The 23,275-nt window shown below is 33.8% G+C and overlaps 1 protein-coding gene across 1 annotated transcript in view; it reads right to left on the bottom strand.

Annotated features, from left to right (window-relative positions):
• The window catches only part of LOC115211767, a 163,255-nt gene that overhangs the window by 131,439 nt on the left and 8,541 nt on the right, over positions 1 to 23,275 (bottom strand). Inside the window, exons 3-11 of the mRNA XM_036503266.1 lie at positions 20,204 to 20,374; positions 17,879 to 17,974; positions 16,277 to 16,459; positions 14,131 to 14,249; positions 10,265 to 10,448; positions 8,589 to 8,649; positions 7,907 to 7,977; positions 5,611 to 5,729; positions 1,085 to 1,268 (exon numbers count right to left, since the gene is read on the bottom strand). Of these exons, the coding sequence (XP_036359159.1) occupies positions 1,085 to 1,268; positions 5,611 to 5,729; positions 7,907 to 7,977; positions 8,589 to 8,649; positions 10,265 to 10,448; positions 14,131 to 14,249; positions 16,277 to 16,459; positions 17,879 to 17,974; positions 20,204 to 20,374 (1,188 nt within the window). The remainder of the gene's footprint in view (positions 1 to 1,084; positions 1,269 to 5,610; positions 5,730 to 7,906; positions 7,978 to 8,588; positions 8,650 to 10,264; positions 10,449 to 14,130; positions 14,250 to 16,276; positions 16,460 to 17,878; positions 17,975 to 20,203; positions 20,375 to 23,275) is intronic.

Below are 23,275 nucleotides of genomic sequence, written 5' to 3'. Positions count from 1 at the left end.
CATTATCCAGTATCATCATTGTTATATTGCTCTAATTTAATTCTAATATTTCCATGTTCTGGCTAAGTATTGAACTAAGTTTAACGACTTTATTTTGTGTGTTCCCCTCGTGTCCTTTTAAATTCAACTTTTGACTGCCTTCTAATTTGCATACTGGTTTGTTTCGTAAGTGGCATGATATTTTTTGTACGTGGATCTTTAGGTTTTGCTTTTTTTTTTAATCAGCATGTATTTCTTGAGTATATATTGCGTTGTATTTGCTCACATATTGACTCCCATTATTACCTTGAATTTGAGTAATGTAATCCAAGTTAATAATTCTGTATTAAAACATAATCTTCATCACAACCACCACCAACACCACCACCACCACCACCACCACAACCACCACCACCAACACCACCAACACCACCACCATCACCACCACCACCACCACCACCATCATCATCATTATCATCATTTAACGTCTGTCTTCCGTGTTAGCATGGGTTGCACAGTTTGACAGGAGCTGGCCACCCAGGGAGCTGCACCAGGCTCCACTTGTCTGTTTCAGCATAGTTTCTATGGTTGGATGTCCTGTCTAATGCCAACCACTTTACAGAGTGACCTGGGTGTTTTATATGTAGAACCAGCATGGTTGCTGTCATTTGGTACTGGCATGGGTGCTTTTTATGTGGCACCAGGAGTCATAGAGAAATGTCTTAATTTAGTAAGTCTGATGTCCAGAAAGTAAGAAATTATGTGCACAAAATGCAACATAAAGTGATAGAAAGAAACCAGAAAACAATAATATCTGTTTTTGAAGCAGTTTAGCAGTAAGAAACTTCATCTAAATCCAAATTTAATTTCAAAGAATTTATAATCTTCTGTAGCTGATTTTAAATCAAGTCCCACATGTAAAATCTGTCCTTTATTTTAGCTCATTAATTTTACAGTCAAATTAAGTTTTGCAGGAAATATTTACACTACAAACTGATTTATATTTCACCTTATAATGATCTGTTACTGTTGAAGTTTTCATTTAAACACTAATAATTGCCTGATTTTCTTCATTTGGTGTTTAAATTGTTTTTAAAATACTTACGAGTAGTTGATGCCACTGTTGTAGGGAATGTAGTCACAGTTGATTCCACTGTTGTGCTTTCTGTAACATTTTTACATTGATCAATTTTACAGTATCCAAACTTATTTTGGAAAGCTGGTGCTACCCAACACCATGGACGCTTATCATCATCAGGGTTTCGACAAAAATTGTGGTCTCCGATACCCTAGAGGAAGTAGGAATGAAATTTAAAGTTACAAATGTTTATATTTTCATTTATATGTTGCTTGAGATATGTGTTAGATATATTTTGGCAATAATAATAATAATAATAATAATAATAATAATAATAATAATAATGATAATGCCGATACACACAGATAGAGAAATTAAGGCCAACAGACCAGATATAATTGTCAGAGATCATGAAGAAAAAAAATGCTTTCTAATTGATGTATCAATACCGGCAGATGACAACGTGTCTCTAAAAGAAATGGAGAAACTTTCAAAATACAAAGACCTGAAAATAGAGGTAACCAGAATGCGGAATCTAAAAACAGAAACAATTCCTATCATAGTAGGTGCATTAGGCATGATAAAAAAATATTCAGACAAATATATAACAAAAACACCAGGACTTACAAACACATATAACATACAGAAAATTGCACTACTAGGCACTGCACACATCCTACGCAGAACACTTTCCATACAATAACCATCAGAGCATCACAACAAATCACAGCACATACCTAAGGCACACAGAGCTGTGCTCGGTAGTGAAGTGAAAGCACGCTATAAAAATAAAACTACTGAATAATAATAATAATAATAATAATAATAATAATAATAATAATAATAATAATAATAAAAATAATAATAACAACAACAACAATAACAAAAATAACAACAACAATAACAATAATAATAATGAATGCTCTGATGCAGTACCAGTAGTGGCTCTCATGGGTTCTGATCTTAACTGCTTGGAAGTGTTATCATGTACATGCAAGATCATGCATTGTTTATCTTGATATAAGATCACCATGTTGCACACATATGGTTGTGATGCATTTGCCTGGTTTACCCTTATCTGATGGGTAGTCATGATAGGTATACTAGGCTTCGTATATTTTAACCCAGTTTCACTTTGATGGCATGCACTACTCTCTCAACAATAATGGCTTTTGATTTTAACTGATTGGAAGTGTTATCATGTACATTGTTTTGTCTTGGTATTAAAATGGGCCACAGCACATATTCTGCTCACTACCACAGATTTGCTTGTCAGTTGTTTGACCTTAACCAGTTGAGCATGTCCCTTAGAGGCTGATGATATGTGCATATTTGATCATGAGCAGAAGTAGTTGGGGAGCAGAAAAGCCAAATGTTGAGGGTAATTCTTTGGGGTTTGAATAATTCACCTCTGGAAACATGGGTATTGCATTCATCATCCTTAAACAAATCTTATTCAGAGAAATTTTGAGCAGAATGGGCTACTTGACACGATGAAAATTCTGAACCCCACCTGCAAAGTCATGGTGGTGATGCATGTGACTGGTGTCTCCTTACAGACAAGTAGTGATGATGGGTATATTGGGCTTTGTATATTGGTACCCCAGTGTCACTTTGATGGCATGTCCTGCTCTCTCACTCAACAACAACAAGAACAACAACAACAACAATGACGACGACGACGATAACAACAACAACAATAATAATAATAATAATAATAATTCTTTCTCTTATAGGTACAAGGCCTGAAATTTTAGTTTCAAGGATGTGGGTACGAGTCAATTCCAGCGATTTCAGTGCTTAAATGGTATTTATTTCATCAAGCCCATAAGGTTAAAATAAAAAAGACAAAGTTGACCTCCCAGTATTTAAACTCAGAACTTAGATTGTCAGAAAAAACATCACTAAACACTTTGCACAATGTGCTACTGATTCTGCCAGTCCATTATTTGAACTTCAGAGAGATTCCTAGTAATAAAAAAAAATATCCCTACTTAAATGACTGTTGTCAACAAGTATCTTATTCTTGGTTATGTAAATTGACACTGAACTATGATCAGTTATTTTTACACACTGGCAGAAAACTGCCCACTGGATGGTTTATTTATTTTTTTTTTGCTGGTCACAAAATCATGTTTATACATTTAATTCTCAATTCGTATAGTTTTTCTGATATGTCAGATTTAATTTCTCTTCATATCTGATATTTATGTAACAACACTCTCTCATTCAATAAATAAATTTAGAATAATAGCAAGGACTCAAAGATAGTGTCAGAATTTATGAAGAAATCTGGTAATATGCTGACATAACTTAGCTACATAAATATCCTTGGTTCACCATATATATGCATATCAGATTTTACAACTTTGCCTGACAGTGAACTAGAAGCACTCCAAGTATGTACTGTGAAAGTTCATAATGCAGAACTTACTGTAGATTTGAACACTTGTAATGCTCTGCATTATTTTTCTGTCAATATACATATTTGCATATATCAGTATTAATAACCTTCATAAACACACAATTTCAGATGTACAGAGATAGGAAATTGTATTTTTCTTTTTATTCCTGTAAATCATATGACAAAGTGAACAATAATCTCAGCAAAGGGGTCAATTGTTAAAATATATAACATTTCATTTTACAGTCCTAAGTGTAAAGAGAGAGAGAAATGACAAAGGGGGAACACTATCTCATGGTTTTAAAAAAATGATACCTCGCAGTAAATTAAAATTATGTTTCTGTAGTTGAAACAAAAACCACATTTTGATAAAAATATGTTAAATTTAGAATTTTAAAGAATTTTCTCGCTGGTGTAAACTTTCATAATTACACTAATTACACTAATCATGTGATGTCAAGGTAAGGTGATTGTGGCACCCCTGCCTCATATATGATAGGCTTTTTTCAGTTTCTGTTAGCCAAATCCATTCACAAGTCTTTAGGTGGCCAAGGATATAATAGAAGACACTTGACCAAAAGTACCACACTGTGGAATTGAACCTGGAAACATTGGTTGGAAGCAAATTTCCTGCCACACATTCATGCCTGGATATTATACATATCCATCCAGCCCAATGCAAGCATGGTAAAAAGTGGATGTTAAAAGTAAACAAAGAATTATATATGATATATTTTATATATGTATAATTAAATTACAATATCATCATCATCATCATCACCATCATAATCATTTGTTATTTGGTTTTCAATTGATGATGAATAAGTAGAACCTGTAAGAATTACATTAAATTATCAAAATCAGAATGGTAGTGCTAAGAAAGAATTCTATCATATCTGTATCTCTCTGCTGAGGCTAATGCATTATTATCTTAGACATGGACGATATGGAAAGGATATGCTATTAAAAATTTACATTACTAGAAAATTCTAGAACTATTTTTACTGCATAGAAACTATTGGTTATGGTGCTACATAAAAAAGCATTGGTGATGGTACCATGTAAAAAGCACCATGTAAAAAGTACACTCTATAAAATGGTTGATGTTAGGAAGGACATTCAGCAGTAGAAACCAATCCAAAACAGAGAATGGAACCTGATGCAGCCCCTGGCCTTGCCAACTCCTATGAACGTATGCCAGCATGGAAAATGAATGTTAGATGACAATGATGATGATGAAAATCTAGAAAACAATTCATAACCTTGGCATAGAAACCAGAAGTACTTATAAAAAAAAAAACGAATATAAAAGCCACTATGGACCTTACGAAGTAAGAATTCAGAATTTAATATAGACAAATTTTGTTAAATTCAGAAAAAGGGAGCATTATTTAGCTTAGCTAGAAAAAAGTGAATATTTAATATTTAGAGAAGAGTCTTCATTGAAAAGTGGATCCAATCAAACTAATGGATTTTCTCTTTCATCATAGCAACCTAAAATACTTATGTATTCTTTTTGATTGCACTGAGCTGAAAGGCTGTGATCTGCCAGAATCATTAGCACTCTGGACAAAATGCTCAGCAATATTTCTTCCAGATTTGTGTTCTGAGTTCAAATTCTTCAAAGGTCAACTTTGCCTTCTTGGTGGTTGATAAGATAAATACCAGTTGGGCACTAGCGTCGATGTAATTGACTTACCTGTTCTCACTAAAATTTGTGGCTTTTGCTAAAGTTTTTAAACACTTTTACTGTTCTGAATCTGGAGGGCATGAATCACCTGTAAGCTCATCACATTTTGATGAGTACCTGTAATTTTTGTTTGATTGGATTGAGCAAAATATATAAAATTCTGCTACTGATTCAGTTTAATTAAAAATCTCAGATAACTAATGTCACTAACTAATAGTGCTTGGTCATTGCTAACAGTTTTACCTGATGCTATAGAAAACGATAAGAATGTTTATCAATAAACTAGTTATTACCTTTGTTTATCGTATTCCTCTCAATAATTAATTTATGGCTATTCGAGGTGGATTATCTAAATGGTTGTTATTTATATCAGTTTTTTTTTTATTGTCAGTATCAATTATCTAACTATGTATTCAAACCATTGTCAAGATAAGCAATTAAAATTCAAAGTAAACTTACTACATTGGGAGAGTTTATTGTGTTATATTTAGGATTCTCTGTCCATTTAAGGCAAGGTGTTCCTCCGTCTGTTTCTGATACAGACCCTCTGTAGGACACACCATTTCCACTGTAACAATCTGAAAGCATTAATGAATCACATGAAGAACATGTGAGGCCCAATATTTGAAGGTCATGATTCACGTGGTGAAGCATGATGAGGTGGTGAAGCATAACCTACGAACATTGGGCCTCACAGAGGCAATGACAGGAGACTGAGACCTTTGGAAATATGCAGTGATTGAGAAGACCCAGCAACTAAAGTGAGATTGCAGCATTGGCTGATGTCAGTGTTGCATGTCTGGTCCATTTAAGAGTACCCTTGATGCGTCAGGCGATATGATATGCTTGGGAAGACCTGTTGCATCAAATAAAACCAAGATCGTAGCTGTGGCCAGTGCCCCATGTCTGGCTTCTTTGCTGGTGGCACATAAAAAGCATGATATGAACATGGCCAATGCCAGTACCCCCTGACTGGCTTGTGTACTGATGGCACATAAAAAGCACTATGCAAACATGATCAATGCCAGAGCCACCTGACTGGCTCCAGTGCAGGTGGCATGTAAAAAGCACTATCCAAATGTGATCGATGCCAAGCCTGCCTGACTGGCTCCTGTGCTGGTGTCATGTAAAAAGCACCCACTACACTCTTGGAGTGATTGGTGTTAGGAAGAGCATCCAGCTGTAGAAACATTGCCAAATCAGAATGGAGCATGGTGCAGCCACTGGCTCTCCAGATCTCAGTCAAACCGTCTAACTCATGCCAGCATTGAAAACGGACGTTAAACGATAATGATGATGATGATGAGTAAAAGATCATAAATTTGAAATAGGAACACAATTGATTAAATCAACTCCACTACATGACTGGTACCTATTCAACCCTGGTAGGATAAAAGGCAAAGATAATCTGAATTAATCTGAATTTAGAATGTAAAGGGAAGAAACTGAATATTGATTTCAAATTTCTGGCACAAGGCCAGCAATTTTGGGGATGGAATAAGTCAATTACATCAACCCCAGTATTCAACTGGTACTTATTTTTATTGCCACTGGAAGGATCAAAGGTAAAGTTAACCTTGGCAGAGTTTGAACTCAGTATATAAAGATGGATGAAATACCTATTTCTTTACTACCCACAGAGAGGACAAACAAGGACAGACAAATGGATTGTCAATTATATCGACCCCAGTGCGTAACTGGTACTTATTTAATCGACCCCAGTGCGTAACTGGTACTTATTTAATTGACCCCGAAAGGATGAAAGGCAAAGTCGACCTCGGCGGAATTTGAACTCCGAACGTAGCGGCTGACAAAATACTGCTAGGCATTTCTGCCAGCTCGCCACTAAACATTTTGCCTGGCATTCTAATGATTCTGCCTGTTTGTCACCTAAAAAGCTAGAACTAAATATGGAAAACAGTATTTTATTTGGCATATTACTAATTCTGTAATTCAAATAATGATTTCTTTCTTTGTCAAAAGATCACATGTTTGATGGGTGATAACAGTTGTTTATATCAACAGCAGTATTTGATTGATATTTATTTTATCAACCAGGATGAAATGCAGTCAATGCATTTAAGCCAACTATATCTGGCCCAAATATTCTACCTATTTTATGGTCAAACTGACTAGATTCAGCCTCTCATACCTGCACTTTGATGTCCTTCCTAAAATAAATAATCATGTCATCGAAATCTTGAATATATGACATAATGAAGGATTAATTCAAAACAAAGTGAATAAATAAGCATTACATTTGACTGGGTAATCTGAATGGTAGAGGATTAACATATTCAGAAAACTAAAAATTTGGGAGAAGGAAAAAATGCTTTATTATCTGTAGATTGTCGACATTCTGTCTTGTCTGACACTCTGTCATTTCTAGTGTCCCTCTTAACAATATTTTATAAGTTCCTTCCTAAACCACCATTACTTACACCTATTGTCATTTTGTTATGATGTTTACCAAACATAAGGCAGCAAGATGGCAGAATCATTAGCATGCTGGGCAAAATGTTTAGCAGCATTTCATCCAGCTTTACATCCTGAGTTCAAATTCTGCCGGGGCTGACTTTGCCTTTCATTTTTTTCAGGGTTGATAAAATTACCAGTTGAGCACTGGAGTTGACGTAGTCAACTTTTCTCTCCCGAAATTGCTGGCCTTGTGCTAAAATTTGAAACCAATATTTACCAAGCATTTAATGATACCATCTCAATTTTATGTACAATATCTTGATACCAATATACTTACGACAGTTCTCTTCATCATCACCTTTTCTGCAGTCTCTTTCTCCATCACATCTCCAAGTGAGTGGAATGCACCTTTTATGATAAAAATATGCAGTTTTTAGTGTTGACTTTAATGTATACATTTGTTTTGATTGAGCAATCCTGGAGCATATATATATATATATATATACCTTCATTTATTTTCTTCTTGCTCAGTAAAGCTAGATATTTTATTTCACTGTTAGCAATATTAATATGAATAAATACAAACTGAAAATTAGCCATTCAAAAAAAAGAAACAATGTCATTGTTGTTTAATTACTAATGAGCCTTGACCAAACAGACCTCTGTTCCAAGGAATTCTAGTCATAACCATACTATTTTATTTTCAGGTATAGTGAGTCTAAAATCACATTTTCCAGAATTTCCTTCCTTGTGTAAGATGTTATAGCGTGAACTGAAGGAAATTTGGCTGCTATTTCTTGTAAGGCTGAGTGGCTAGGCAGAGGCTCATCTGTTGACTCAAAAGGTAATGCTTATTAACCAAATTTGTATTCTAGATATTTCTTTTTAAAATTAAAATAACATGACATAGTAAAAAGTAAAATAACATGACAGAGTAAAAAGTAGAATTTAAAAAAAAAATTTTGGAAATTTTCAATATTTCTTAAGTATCGTTACAAAAAAAAGGTAAAAAATCTTACACATTTGTTCCTTTACATCGCATCTGGACAGGAGAACATGTTGGTTTAGGTTTAGTTGTAGCTGTAAAATTAAAATAACTTCAAACATATTGTGGTTGATGAAAGCTGTATTTGACATTTATTAAATAAGCATTTAATTTTTCTGTTTATTCCATTTTCAGGAGAGATTTATCATTCTAGAGGTACATAGAAAATAAGAGAACTTCCTCCTCCTCCTCCTCCTCCTCATCATCATTATCATCATTACCTCCGCCAAGGAAGGAGGTTATGTTTTCATCAGCGTTGGTTTCTGTGTCTATCCTTCTGTCTGTCTCTCTGTGTGCAAAATTACTCAAAAAAGTTGTGAATGGTATTTGATGAAACTTGCAGAAAAAGTTGGTAATGACACAAGGAACAGATGATGAAATTTTGGTAGTGATTCAGGAATTTTTATGGATTCTTGAAGGATTTTTCATATGTTATATTTACCTTATATGGCCATTGTTTGTGGTGATTTCAACATGGATCTCCTTGAAACCCCTAACCATGAGATCTTGACAGCTATGAGCCAGTTTGGGTTCGACCAACTACTCCCAAAACCCACCACCAACTATGGAAGCCTACTAGATCATGTCTACATGAACCAGGATCGTCATCCATAAGTCACCGTAACTCACTGCTACTTTTCCGACCATGATGTTGTATGTGTATCACTCAAGTTTTAGATAATTGTTGTTTCTTTTTAGTTGTATGGTGAAACCAACTTGCTGTTGTCATTGATGTATTATAACTGCTTCAGATGATTCCTGTTTTTACAGGGTTTTTTTTTTAATCATATGGATGTGTTATTTTTTTTTACTCCCACCAAGGAGATTGTGTTTTTGCCGGAAATGGTTTGGGAAATTGGGTGATTTTCAGCATGCATGTATATGGGTGGAAATGAGCTGCTTGGTGGAGGTCTGCGCTCTCCAAGTGCTTTTCTAGTTTAACATATATCTTCCGTGTTAGCATGGGTTGGACAGTTTGACAGGAGCTGGCAACCCAGGGAGTTGCACCAGGCTCCACTTGTCTGTTTCGGCATGGTCTCTATGTTTGGATGTCCTGTCTAATGCCAAACACTTTACAGAGTGCCCTGGGTGCTTTTTATGTGACACCAGCATGGGTGTTTTATATGTAGAACCAGCATGGTTGCTGTCATGTGGTACTGGCATGAATGCTTTTTATATGGCACCAAGAGTCATAGAGAAATGTCTTAATTTATTAAGTCTGATGTCCAGAAAGTAAGAAATTATGTGCACCAAAATGCAACATAAAATGATAGAAAGAAACCAGAAAACAATAATATCTGTTTTTGAAGGAGTTTAGCACTAAGAAACTTCATTTAGATCCAAATTTACAAATATTGCAAAGTATAAATAGACATATTTTCTGGAAACAATACAAGATTTAATCAAACCTACATAATTTAGTTTTTTAATTACAAAGAATTTATAATCTTCTGTAACTGATTTTAAATCTCATTGTTATTTTAGCTCATTAATTTTACAGTCAAATTAAGTTTTGCAGGAAATATCTATACTACATACTGATTTATATTTCCCCTTATAATGATCTGTTACTGTTGAAGTTTTCATTAAAACACTAATAATTGCCTTATTGCCTTCATTTGGTGTTTAAATTGTTTTTAAAATACTTACTAGTAGTCGGTGCCACTGTTGTTGGGTATGTAGTCACAGTTGATTCCACTGTTGTGCTTTCTGTAACATTTTTACATTGATCAATTTTACAGTATCCAAACTGATTTTTGAAAGCTGGTGCTACCCAACACCATGGACGCTTATCTTTATCAGGATTTCGACAATGATTGTGGTTTCCAAGACCCTACAGAGAGGTGAAGAGAAATTTGGTGTTACAAATGTTTATATTTTTTTTTATATGTTGCTTGAGGTATGTGTCAGATATATTTTGATGGAGATTTTTTTCAGAATAAATTCCTCTTGTAATAGTAATAACAATTCTTTCTACTATAGGTACAAGGCCTGTTTTAGTGGTAAGGAGGTGGGTACTGGTCCAGTGCTCAATTGGTGCTTATTTCATCAACTCGAAAAGGATGAAATTAAAAGGCAAAGTTGACTTTGCCAGCATTTGAACTCAGAACTTATAGAGTCAGAAGAAACACCACTAAACACTTTGCTCAATGTGCTACTGATTCTGCCAGTCCGTTATTTGAACTTCAGAAAGATTCCTAGTAATAAAAAAAATATCCCTACTTAAATGACTGTTGTCAACAAGTATCTTATTCTTGGTTACGTAAATTGACATTGAACTATGATCAGTTATTTTTACACACTGGCAGAAAACTGCCCACTGGACGGTTTCTTTTTTTTTTTTTGCTGGTCACAAAATCATATTTATACATTTAATTCTCAATTCGTATAGTTTTTCTGATATGTCAGATTTAATTTCTCTTCATATCTGATATTTATGTAACAACACTCCCTCATTCAATAAATAAATTCAGAATAATAGCAAGGACTCAAAGATAGTGTTATAATTTATGAAGAAATCTGGTAATATGCTGACATAACTTAGCTACATAAATATCCTTGGTTCACCATATATATGCATATCAGATTTTACAACTTTGCCAGACAGTGAACTAGAAGGCACTCCAAGTATGTACTGTGAAAGTTCATACTGCAGAACTTACTTATTGCTCTGCATTACTTTTCTGTTATACATATGTGCATATTTATGTATATACATATGGAGGCGCAATGGCCTAGTGGTTAGGGCAGCAGACTCGCGGTCGTAGGATCGTGGTTTCGATTCCCAGACCGGGCGTTGTGAGTGTTTATTGGGCGAAAACACCTAAAAGCTCCACGAGGCTCCGGCAGGGGGTGGTGATCCCTGCTGTACTCTTTCACCACTCTTTCTTCAACTCTTTCTTCTGTTGGCCTGCTCATTCGAAGGCTAAAACAATGCGAATGCATTGTGACCAGCGATGTGTAACTACATCTGATGGACTGGTCGGTCACGTGATAGTGATAGTCACATGATATGATATACATACGTATATGTATATACATTTATGATATATATATTTATGTATTTCAGCATTAATAACCTACATAAACACACAATTTCAGATGTACAAAGATGGAATTATATTTATCTTATTCCTATTCATCATATAAACTATGATAACATGAACAATAATCTCAGCAAAGGAATCAGTTGTTGAAATATACAACAGATTTCATTTTACAACCCTTTGTGTAAAGAGAGAGAAAAGACAAAGAGGGAACATTATCTCATGGTGTTAAAAAACATATCTCAGTGAATTAAAATTAATTTTTGTAGTTGAAACAAAAGAAAATCAAAAACCACATTTTGATAAAAATATATCAAAATTAGAATTTTTAAGAATATTTTCGGCAGTGTAGACTTTAATAATTAAGCTAATTAATAAGCAGCAATCATTTGATGTCAGCATAAGGAGACAGAGACATATACACGCACACATGACAAGCATTTTAAAGTTTCTATCAACCAAATCTATTCACTAGCTTTGGGTGCCAAAAGTTTCACACAGTGGGATTGAACTAGGAATCATGTGGTTGGGAAGCAACTTTCCTGCCATACATCTATTCCTGGATATTCTGCATATCTGTCTAGCCTGTGCTAGCATGGGAAAAAGTGGAGGTTAAAAAGCAAACAAAAAATATAAATGACAAGTTATATATATATGTATATACAGATTAATATACCATCATCATCATTATAATTTACACTTTTCTATGTTTGCATGGTTAAACAGAGTTTGTTGAGGTAGGTTTTCTATGGCCAGATGCCTTTCCTGTTGCCAACACTCAACTGTTTTCCAAGCAAGATGCAGTGACATAAAGAATGGTATTTCCTTTGGCATATTTGATATCACAATGAATGTGCTGGATGACCTGCGTTAATAGTCTCAGTATTCTCATCTAATCCTGTTAGTGGCACTTAAATACATGTCAAAGAAAATACCATGATCTATGAACTTGTGTACTAATGGATAACACCCATGTTAATGGTAACATATTGAAGTCTGTCCTAATACATTACTTTGCAGAAATGTCAACAACCATATTCTATAAGACAAATAAAAGTAGGGAGTAAGATTCATTCAAAGTATTAAAGATGTACATAATAACCACCTAACTGTTTATATAAAGAGATTTATTACTTGGCTCTCGATTGATGACTGAGTAGAACCTGAAAGAATTACAAACTAAATGTCAAAATTAGAATGACAGTGCTTAGAAAGAATTCTATTATAAGTGTATTTCTCTACACAGGATACTGTGTCATTATCTTAGACATGTATGGTAAGGAAAGGATATGGTATTAAAAGTTTGCATCACTAGAAAATTCTAGAACTATTCTTGTTACATAGAAACTACTAGTGATGGTGCCACATAAAAAAGCACTCAGTACACTCTATAAAATGGTTGATGTTAGGAAGGGCATTCAGCAGTAGAAACCAATCCAAAACAGACAATGGAACCTGTTGCAGCCCCTGGCCTTGCTAGCTCTTATCAAGCTGTCCAACATATGACAGCATGGAAAACGAATGTTAAATGACAATGATGATGATGATGAGAATCTAGAAAACAATTCATAACCTTGGCATAGGAACCAGAAGTACTTATAAAAAAAAAAAACGAATATAAAAGCCACTATGGACCTTACAAAGTAAGAATTCAGAATTTAATATAGACAAATTTTGTTAAATTCAGAAAAAGAGAGTATTATTTAGCTTAGCTAGAAAAATGAATATTTAATATTTAGAGAAGAGTCTTCATTGGAAAGTGGATCCAATGAAAATAATGGATATTCTCTTTCATCATAGCAACCTAAAACACGTTTTGTTGTCAATTTCATTGTGCTGAAAGGCTGTGATCTGGCAGAATCATTAGTATTCAGGACGATATGCTTAGCAACGTTTCTTCCAGTCCTATATTCTGAGTTCAAATTCTGCTAAGGTTGACTTTGTCTTTCATCTTCTTGAGGGTTGATAGAATAAGTACCAGTTGGGCACTAGAGTCGATGTAATTGACTTACCTGTTCTCACTAAAATTTGTGGCTTTTGCTAAAATTTGAAACAGTTTTACTGTTCTGAATCTGGAGGGCATGAATCACCTGTAAGCTCATCACATTTCAATGGTTACATGTAATTTTTTCTTGATTGAATTGAACAAAAAATAAAAAATTTACTATTCATTCAGTTTAATTTAAAATCTCAGATAATTAATGTCACTAGCTAATAGCGTTTTTGCTCACTGCTAACAAAGTTTTACCTGATGCCATAAAAAATGATAAGAATGTTTATCAATAAACTAGAAGTTATTACCTTTGTTTATTTATCGTATTCCTCTCACTAATTAATTTATGGATATTCAAGGTGGATTATATGAATGGTTTTTATTTATATCAGTTTTTTTTATTCTCAGTATCAATTATCTAACTATGTATTCAAACCATTGTCAAGATAAGCAATTAAAATTCAAAGTAAACTTACTGCATTGGGAGAGTTTATTGTGTTATATTTAAAATTCTCTGTCCATTTAAGGCAGGGTGTTCCTCTGACTGTTTCTGATACAGACCCTCTGTAGGACACACCATTTCCACTGTAACAATCTGAAAGCATTAATGAGTCACATGAACAACTTACACAAAGCCACATATATAATTGTAAAAATTATAAGTATTTCTTACTTTGATTCAAAACCAATATGGTTTTCCGGAAGAATTGTTGTTGCATGCAGAGATCATTGTTTTTTATTAACCCTCAAGAGACAAAAGGGAAAAGTCCATCCTGATGGGATTGGAAGTAATGAAAAGAAATATTGCATGAATGTAAGTATTTATGGAGCGGAGTATACAATTTCCTGCGAGTCAGACTGCCACATGGCCCCAGTAGACAAAATAGAAAAGGTGTTGCTCCAGAGAATGGTGAGGGAGATGCACTGGAACAGCAACCCTGAGTCATGGGGATTACACTTGTGGACAGCAGTCACTGCTCCTGTAGCGATGAGCAAAGATATGGTCTAGGGGCCAAGAATGCCAGAAGTCTTTGCTGCCACAGGCTCAACCAAATATGGTAATAATTACTGCAGTAAGACTACATAGAGGGGTCGATCGGCCAGCACAGAGAGCTATGTAGTCATCCAAAAAATTATTGGAGGAATTTATAAATCTAATCCATTACAAACTACATATTGTTTTACATGATTTTGATTCTGATTATCCTGGAAGAAAATCTGCAAATTTTTGCAAATAAAAGTGACTGGTTAGTTGAAGGAACATCTCACCATTCATTTCATCATCATCATCATCATCGTTTAACCTCCGCTTTCCATGCTAGCATGGGTTGGACGGTATTGACAAGAATTCATCCTGGGAAGAAAGGCATGATATAACCAAAGGTTGACTTAGCCATGATGACCCACTATACTCCTAGACCTGTAGCCAATTAAGGATAGGGTTCTATAACATCAATCATGTACAAATAATGCAGTTGAATGATGACACAATGTATTTTAAGGTATATTTGGTTATGTGCAGCCTAATGTATAAAATTTTGTTTAAAACACTATATATATATATATATATATATATATATATATATATATGTATATATACACATAAAGGGTGAAATATAATTAATTTAATTAAATTAATAAATTTCACCAAGTAGTTTTTTCGGTATGGAAATGACCATATTTGGTAAGGATTATATTAATTATAATGAAGGGTTAATTGCAACAAGTTGCTCAAAACCACATTCCGAAAATATTAGAAATAGCAGCCAAATAGGTCACTATTTCTACTACTAGTAAAAAAGTCTCCACAAACAAACAGAATTTGTAACCCGTATATGGTGAAGAGAAAGAAGACAACGAAATCCCAGCCTATTGGATTAATAGGCTGGGATTTTGTTGTCTTCTTTCTCTTTACCATATACGGGTTACAAATTCTGTTTGTTTGTGGAGACTTTTTTACTAGTAGTAGAAATAGTGACCTATTTGGCTGCTATTTCTAATATTTTCGGAATGTGGTTTTGAGCAACTTGTTGCAATTAACCCTTCATTATAATTAATATATGTATATATATATATATATAAATTTATATAAATAAGGATAAGATCGTTAATTTAAATATCGATCTTATCAAGTGGCCAGCATGGTAATAAAAACCTTCAAAGGTAATAATTATTATTAAAATTATAATTTAGGGTATCTAAGAGATACCACCACGCTGGAAATAGCAGTCAAAACTTGACTTTAAAACCACATTAAATGTTCGTACAGCACCAGGAGAGGAAACAAAAGGACAAAATAAATTAGCAAAAAAGTTACAGAATTTTCCAGTTCTTGTCATCCCTAACTAATTCATTTGATACACTTGCATACTTTTATTGTCTTCTCCAATTAGACCCTTATATTAAAGGACTTCATTCCATCTTTTCTCCTCAGAACTGTCTTCCTATAGATCTCACTCTTTCCTTACAATGAATATCATGCTTAAGTTCAAACAATCATATAAACTTAACCTAGTTCCTTAGTGATATCTCAGAGAACATGAATGTTCTTCTAAACACTATTCCTTCTTAGAATGACCGCTAAAAATAAAATCAAGGTGGAGAACCAGCTTGCATACTTACCTTCTGTGAAATCAGGTGTTTTTTTCCGTTCACAGATAAAACCTGTGACTGAGTTACAGTTAGATGTCTTCCAGAAGAAGTAACTAGTCATGTACAGTTCTCCATCATGCTGAAACATATTGGATAAACTAATACATCTCCCTCTTTTGCTTGGCTCTGCAGACTTCTTATCAGGCATCCATCCTGTAAAGAAATGGTAGTACAGGCTTGTTCAATTCTAGGTTTAATGTTGACTTGTCACACTGAGCAGTCTGCACCATACCGTTTCATATCACACTCGACATAATTGTAAAACATTTCTCACTTCACATGTAGACATTTATAGCATAGTTTCATGAGCGCATCAAAATGTCCATCAAAGCATTATTCATAAATATCATAAAAGACTACCATTTTAACCCTTCAACATTTAAACCAGCTGTATCTGACCCAAATATTCTCCTTGTCTTATGTTCAAACTGATCAGATTCAGTTTTCTCACACTGACCCTACAATGTTATTCTAAAAATAAACATTGAAATCTTGAAGCTATGAGATAATGCATGACTAATTTAAAACAAAGTGAATAAATAAGCATTACCTTTGACAGAGTAATCTGAATGCTAAAGGGTTAAACCATATCACATTCTGTAATATTCCCATCTTGCTCACTCAATAACAAACATTTTGAGTAAAAACACACATAATAGATCAATGTCAATTGTACAGCTCAATATATACATAAACAACAAAATATATACATAAATAAATAGATACATAAATAAATGATAAAGGCAAGTCAATAAGTGCTTAATGGCAAGAGAAAGACTCATATCTCATTCTCTTTATAGTATTATAGAATTCAGAGCTAAACTTTTTACAAAAGTTATATTGAGTGCTTCCTTTCCTTTAAGTTTGAAAGAATATTCAGATTTATAATGGGCTTAAATTTTGGCACAAAGCCAGCAGTTTTAGGGGAGGGATTAAGTTGATTACATCGACCCCAGGGCTCAACTGGTATTCACTTTATTGATCTCCAAAAGATGAAAGGCAAAGTCAACCATGACAGAATTTGAACTCAGAACTTCAGGTTGGATGAAATGCTGCTTAAGCATTTTTGCCCAGCATGCTAACAACACTGCCAGCTTGCTACCCAGGCCAGATTAATAATGAACACCCTAAGGTGCAAATTTTGATAAACAACTCAATGATATCCGGAGTAATCATAAGAACTAAAAGTGAAACATACCATTTGATACAGGTTTATTTCAGCGAATGACAATAATAAAATGGATAATGGTGATTGATGAGATGTGATTTCGTATCTCATCTGAGTTGCATCATTCTTCTGTGCTCTCAGAAATTAGTACTACATTAAGCATCCTGTACATTTCTTATCCAGTTGCAGAATTGGAAAAAGCTGAGATACATGACTCAGGGCTGATAGTTTATGAAAATAATTCAAAATGTGGTTATTTCAAAAATCATTATCAAAGCAGTTGGTCGTAGTTTCACCTTCATTATTACTAAATTTAGAAACGTTTATTCTAGTCTATTCCAGTTTGAAAAGTTAAAAGGCTTAAATTCTGAGATGCTTTTATGCTTTAAAATTACTATATTTACCAGGAAACCAATAGAAAGTAGATATAGCTTCTCTCTCATATCTCCATGCCCAATTACTTCCATACCTGAAACCATCTGTCAACCAGACATGATTATCTACAAAAAATGGGTAAAAGGAAATAATCAGTGGGACATGAACACAACAATACTTAAGGTTAATATATACAAACCTTGCTCATTAGTACAAGGTATTTTAATATGCTGCCACATTTTTTGATGGAATTTTTTTCTGTAAAAAAACTTCAAACTATATTAGTAGTATATATATATATATATATATATGTATGTGTGTGTGTGTGTGTGTGTGTGTGAAAGAAAAAAAGGTGTTCAGAATGAATATGAAGCAATAATATGTGATATGTAAATAAATATATATTTTTACAACCATCCAGCATTCTGAACGCCTTTTTTCTTTCATATGTATTAAATCTGTACATCACCCCTAATACTTCTTATATATATATATATCATCATCGTTTAACGTCCGTTTTCCACGCTAGCACGGTTGGATGGTTCGACCGGGGTCTGGTATATGTATATGTATATGTATATGTATATATATATATATTATATATATATATATATATATAATATATATATATATATGTATATGTGTGTGTGTGTGTGCCAATCTCTCCACCCTGAAGACAGAGGCTGGTTTTACAGCAATGTTTATATGCAGCCGCTGCTGGCTGCATATCCTTTACTTTTTACACACTCCATCCATCAACATTACAGATATCATGTAATTCCAAGCCGCCAGAACAGTTGTCAGACCCAAAATACCATACCCTCTCCCCTTGAGAGACACATAAAGACACACACACACACAAAGACAAAGACACATACACACACACATCTGCAACAGGCTTCTTTCAGTTTTTGTCTCAAAATTCACTCACAGCGCTTTGGTCAGCCCAAAGCTACAATAGAACACACTTGCTCAAAGTGCTATGCAGTAGGACTGAACTCAGAACCATGTGGTTGGGAAGCCATGCCTGCATCTACCACTAAGCTACATGTATCAAGCCCAAATGTGTTTATTTGTGAATTTGCATTGTTACCTCTCCTTCTCCCCCTCTATCTATTTCTCCCCCTCTCTCTCTTTATATATATATAATGATGATGAATCTTGTGTCAGTTTCAACAATGAGTTTACTAATTGGTTAATCAACTGAACTACCTACTCCTTGTATTATAATGTCGGTGGCTGAATGTTCCACAGACTTTCGTTTCTTTAACATAATCCTGGGACAGAATCAGCATCACCCTTTACATTACAGGTATATCCACCCAACAGACTTCTACACAGTTGCCATCTGCCCAACTCATAATGCTCGGATGAATCTGATTCACTGTGTAGAAAAGAAGATACTTGACAATGGAAGCAAATCTGGGACCTCATAAACAATTGTATTCAACACTATAGACTAATGAAAGGCAAGTTGTTTATTCAGTGTTCACACTTCTTCCAACAGCAGTGATCTATTTTTATGAAAGTTAGTTAATTGTGGCTAGAGGATATAAGAGACCAAAATTGAAATGTCTTGGGTTAGTGACGTGTTAATGACAGGATAATAATCATGAAGTATTTGGTTGAAAGTTTAGTACTATATTAGTTATAATTTTTATACATCACTGTACAGGTGATGAATAACAATTCCTTACATGGGAAAAAAATTCTGGCAAGGAGTTCATGCATATTTAATGACCATATTTGATGGCATATAAGACATACATTTTTCAATAAGTAAATAAATGAATTAATAATTAAATACCCTCCCACTGGTCCTACAAGCAAAGTTTAGGCTCTCATAAACTTCGCTGCACCAACGACTTTTTTCCTGTATATGTGCTATTGTAATTAAGGTATGTCTGATATACCCATGTGTCTTTAATGCCATCAAATATGAGAGTAATACTCTGTAATAGTTATATTTCATTATTATGTACTAAAATTGAGGATAATATTCAGCTGATAGGATTAATATTCAGTTTGAATTGTCACTAATTAAAATTTAAAATAAAGATACTTTGGAAGGAAATTCTGGTGTGAGTAGGTGATTAGACACAAGATTTTGTTAAAGGAAACCTGTTTAATAAAGTACATAACATTCAAAAGAAAATTATTTGGATCCGTTTCTGAATGTGTGTATGTATCATAAATGTACTGTACCAGATGTATAAGAATTACTCCAGTAAAAGTCATGTTTATACATTTCATAACTGTTAAAAATTGCTTAAGAAAAAATTACTCCAAAAGTTTATGACCAAGGATGACATTTAAAGCAATTATTAAAGAAATTTATAAAATTATGCTCTTACCATTATTGGTCTGAAGTAAAACTGAAAGAAACGCATTTTCTTCCAAACTGTCAATAATTACTAAATGACTATCTTTAGTGTAACACATTTCTTTGGCATTGAGTCTTCGAGCATTGCCGATAAACAAACGATAGCAACCACTTGGACCAGAAATCCAACCAGGTTTGCAGCCTGTCAAAATACAATACATAAAAAAAGTTTATATATGGAAAAGTTTATTTTACATACATAAATTTCAAAGATACATTCACATACCTTGTGAGGTAAATACAGTGACAGAAATGGATATTAGTTCCTAGGGTTATGTTAAGGTTTGAAAGGCTGGGGTTAGTAAGGTGAGGTAAGATGCTATAATCTACTCACCTCTGTGAATTGTAAAGTAGAGGACTGCTACCCCACTGCATAATCAACCATTTCCATCACTGGCTATATGCTTTTATGAGTATGTTTTATTTGTGCATACATATGTATATGTTAGCATATGACTATGCTTATGTCACTGTGCAGAAAGGCTTGGTGGAACATTTATGTGCATACATTTACAGAACTGTAAGTGCATCTTATAATATCTGCATGTATGCATTAGAAGTTAAGTATTAACATCTATTTGTATTGTGTAAGTATGTGGATATATATATATATACACATATATATAAGAGCCATAGATGAAATTCTTTGCCTTTACATCACTTAGCTCATTTTGTTTAATCTATACAAATTACCTTGGCTATAAATATGATGCGAACCTTTCTATATGTCTATGACCCTTGGCTGCTGGAGATAGGTTAGAACAATTATTATACTAATAATACTTATTGAGGCAAAAACAAATGTCCATATCTGTCCTCTTATCTTTAATAGCATGTCAACTTTGGAGACTTCTTAAATCTTGATATCATCTCCTGTATCGTTTAGTCTAGAATGGACTAAACAGAACAGAAGGATACATTTGGGATGGAAGAGTTAATGAAGAAGTCAAAGATTTCCAGACAATGGATATATGATAAAATATCATCTCCCTTTCTAATATGGTGTTGGTATCAACTTTCATTTAGTAATTGTGAGACATCCTTTAGAAGTGGAGATATTAGGTTGTCTGGAAAGTTCTGAGTGTTTTTTAATATGCAAAAAGTGATAAAAATAATTGACCTTTCAATAGATTTTATTCAATGAAATAATTTCTATTATTATTAATGACCATTGCCCATTTTTCAGGCAATTTAAATATTCCATCAGCATAAAATTTGAGTGGTTTTGAAGAAAAAAGTTATCAAGATGCATTTTGACTCCATCTAAATCGTTAAATGTTTTTCATTGAAACGAGTTTTGTAGAGACAAAAACAAATGGTAGTTGGGTGGCATGACATCAGGAGAATATGGTGGATGAGGTAAGAGATCTCAGCCAGGTTCATGTAACTTTGTTCAGGTAGCCAAAGATACATGTGATCGGGCATTGTCTTGTTAGAACACTACCACTTTCTTGTTGGGAATCTCCAGCCTCAATTCTTTGAATTTTTGCTTCAAATTGGCCAGCTGACGACAGTACACATCAGAATTAAGGGTCTGGTGTTGTGGGAAAAGCTCATAATAAATAATGCCTTTATGATCCCACCAAACACAAAGCATAGCTTTTTTGGTATGGATATTTGTCTTTGGTTGCTGTTTTTGGGGATCTTTATGCAAACACCAGGATCTTTTTTGCACTACATTTTCGTACACAATCCATTTTTCACCTCTAGTCACAATTTGTTTCAAAATAGGCGTGCTTTCATTCTTTTTCAAAAACATATCACAAACAGAATACTGGTCCAAGCAATTCTTTTCTGAGTGTTTGTGAGTGACCCATACATTATAGCGAGAAATGTACCCTAGTTTCAGTAGGTGTTCATGAGCTGTACTTTTAGAAACTCCCAACTCCTTTGCAAGTTCTCAAGTCATGATATTTGAGTTTTCTTTAATTTTTGCCTTCAAAACATCTTCATCCAATTTTGAAGGTCTACCACTGCAACTGTCATCTTCCAAGCTAAACTTTCCAGCCTTAAATTTTGCAAACCACCTTCGAACAGTTGATTCACCTACAGCATCATCACCATAAACTTCACAAATGATTTTGCAAGTCTTTACAACATTTTCTCCTTCTTTACAAAAGAAAAGCATTACAATGCAAATATGAAATTTTTGGTTGTCCATTTCAAATGTCAATAAAGAGTAACTGGAATGAAAGATAAATCTATCTTTAGTCAGGAACAAAAAAGAAATGCACTACCGCTTCAGGCAACACCAAAATTTCAACTGTGTAATGTTTCAGGTGTGTTCAATGAAGCGTTAAAAGATTTAGCTTAAAAAATGCTCAGAACTTTGTGGACAGCCTAATAATTTTAATAAAAGTTGTGCCATAGAAAACCTACCTCAATGAATTCCATTCAATTCATGCTAGTATGGAATAGTTAGATGCTAAAATGATGATGATGTTGTGGTGGTGGTGGTGGTGGTGATGACAACGACGATGATGATGACAGTGATGATGGTAGTGTGATAATGATGATGATGATGATATATATATATATATATATATATATATATATATACTATCTCATCCATATTCACTCTGCAGCTGATTTATTCTAACATCTATAATCTGTGTTGTATTTGTTAGAATTTTTATAGTTGATAGCCTCTTGTATAATATACTATATATCTATCCTATCTGATTACCATCTATAATCTACAATTAATCAACTGAGCATCTATATCTAATCAAATCACTCAATTTGTCTGATATCTGTACACTGTAAACACATCAGCTTGTTATCTTGAAGTTATACATTTGATATATTCAGTTTTTGAATTTATCTGCTTAAATATTTAGCAATCAAACCAAAATCACTATATTTGATGCAAAAAAAAAACCATCTTAAGAATACGATTGTAACTTGCCAATCTATTACTAAGTCATCAAAGAAATCTGACCTTTCAAGACTTCGTTTGGAACTGTATCTAACAACAATTTCATCTTTGGCACTTTATATTCAGTGCATTTTAGACACTGCAAGCAGACAGCAGAATGCACAT

The sequence above is a fragment of the Octopus sinensis genome, linkage group LG5 (genome assembly GCF_006345805.1).
Source record: "Octopus sinensis linkage group LG5, ASM634580v1, whole genome shotgun sequence".
NCBI lineage: Eukaryota > Metazoa > Mollusca > Cephalopoda > Octopoda > Octopodidae > Octopus > Octopus sinensis.
Note: the sequence above shows the minus strand (reverse complement) of the source record. Positions and strands in the feature narration are given on the sequence as shown.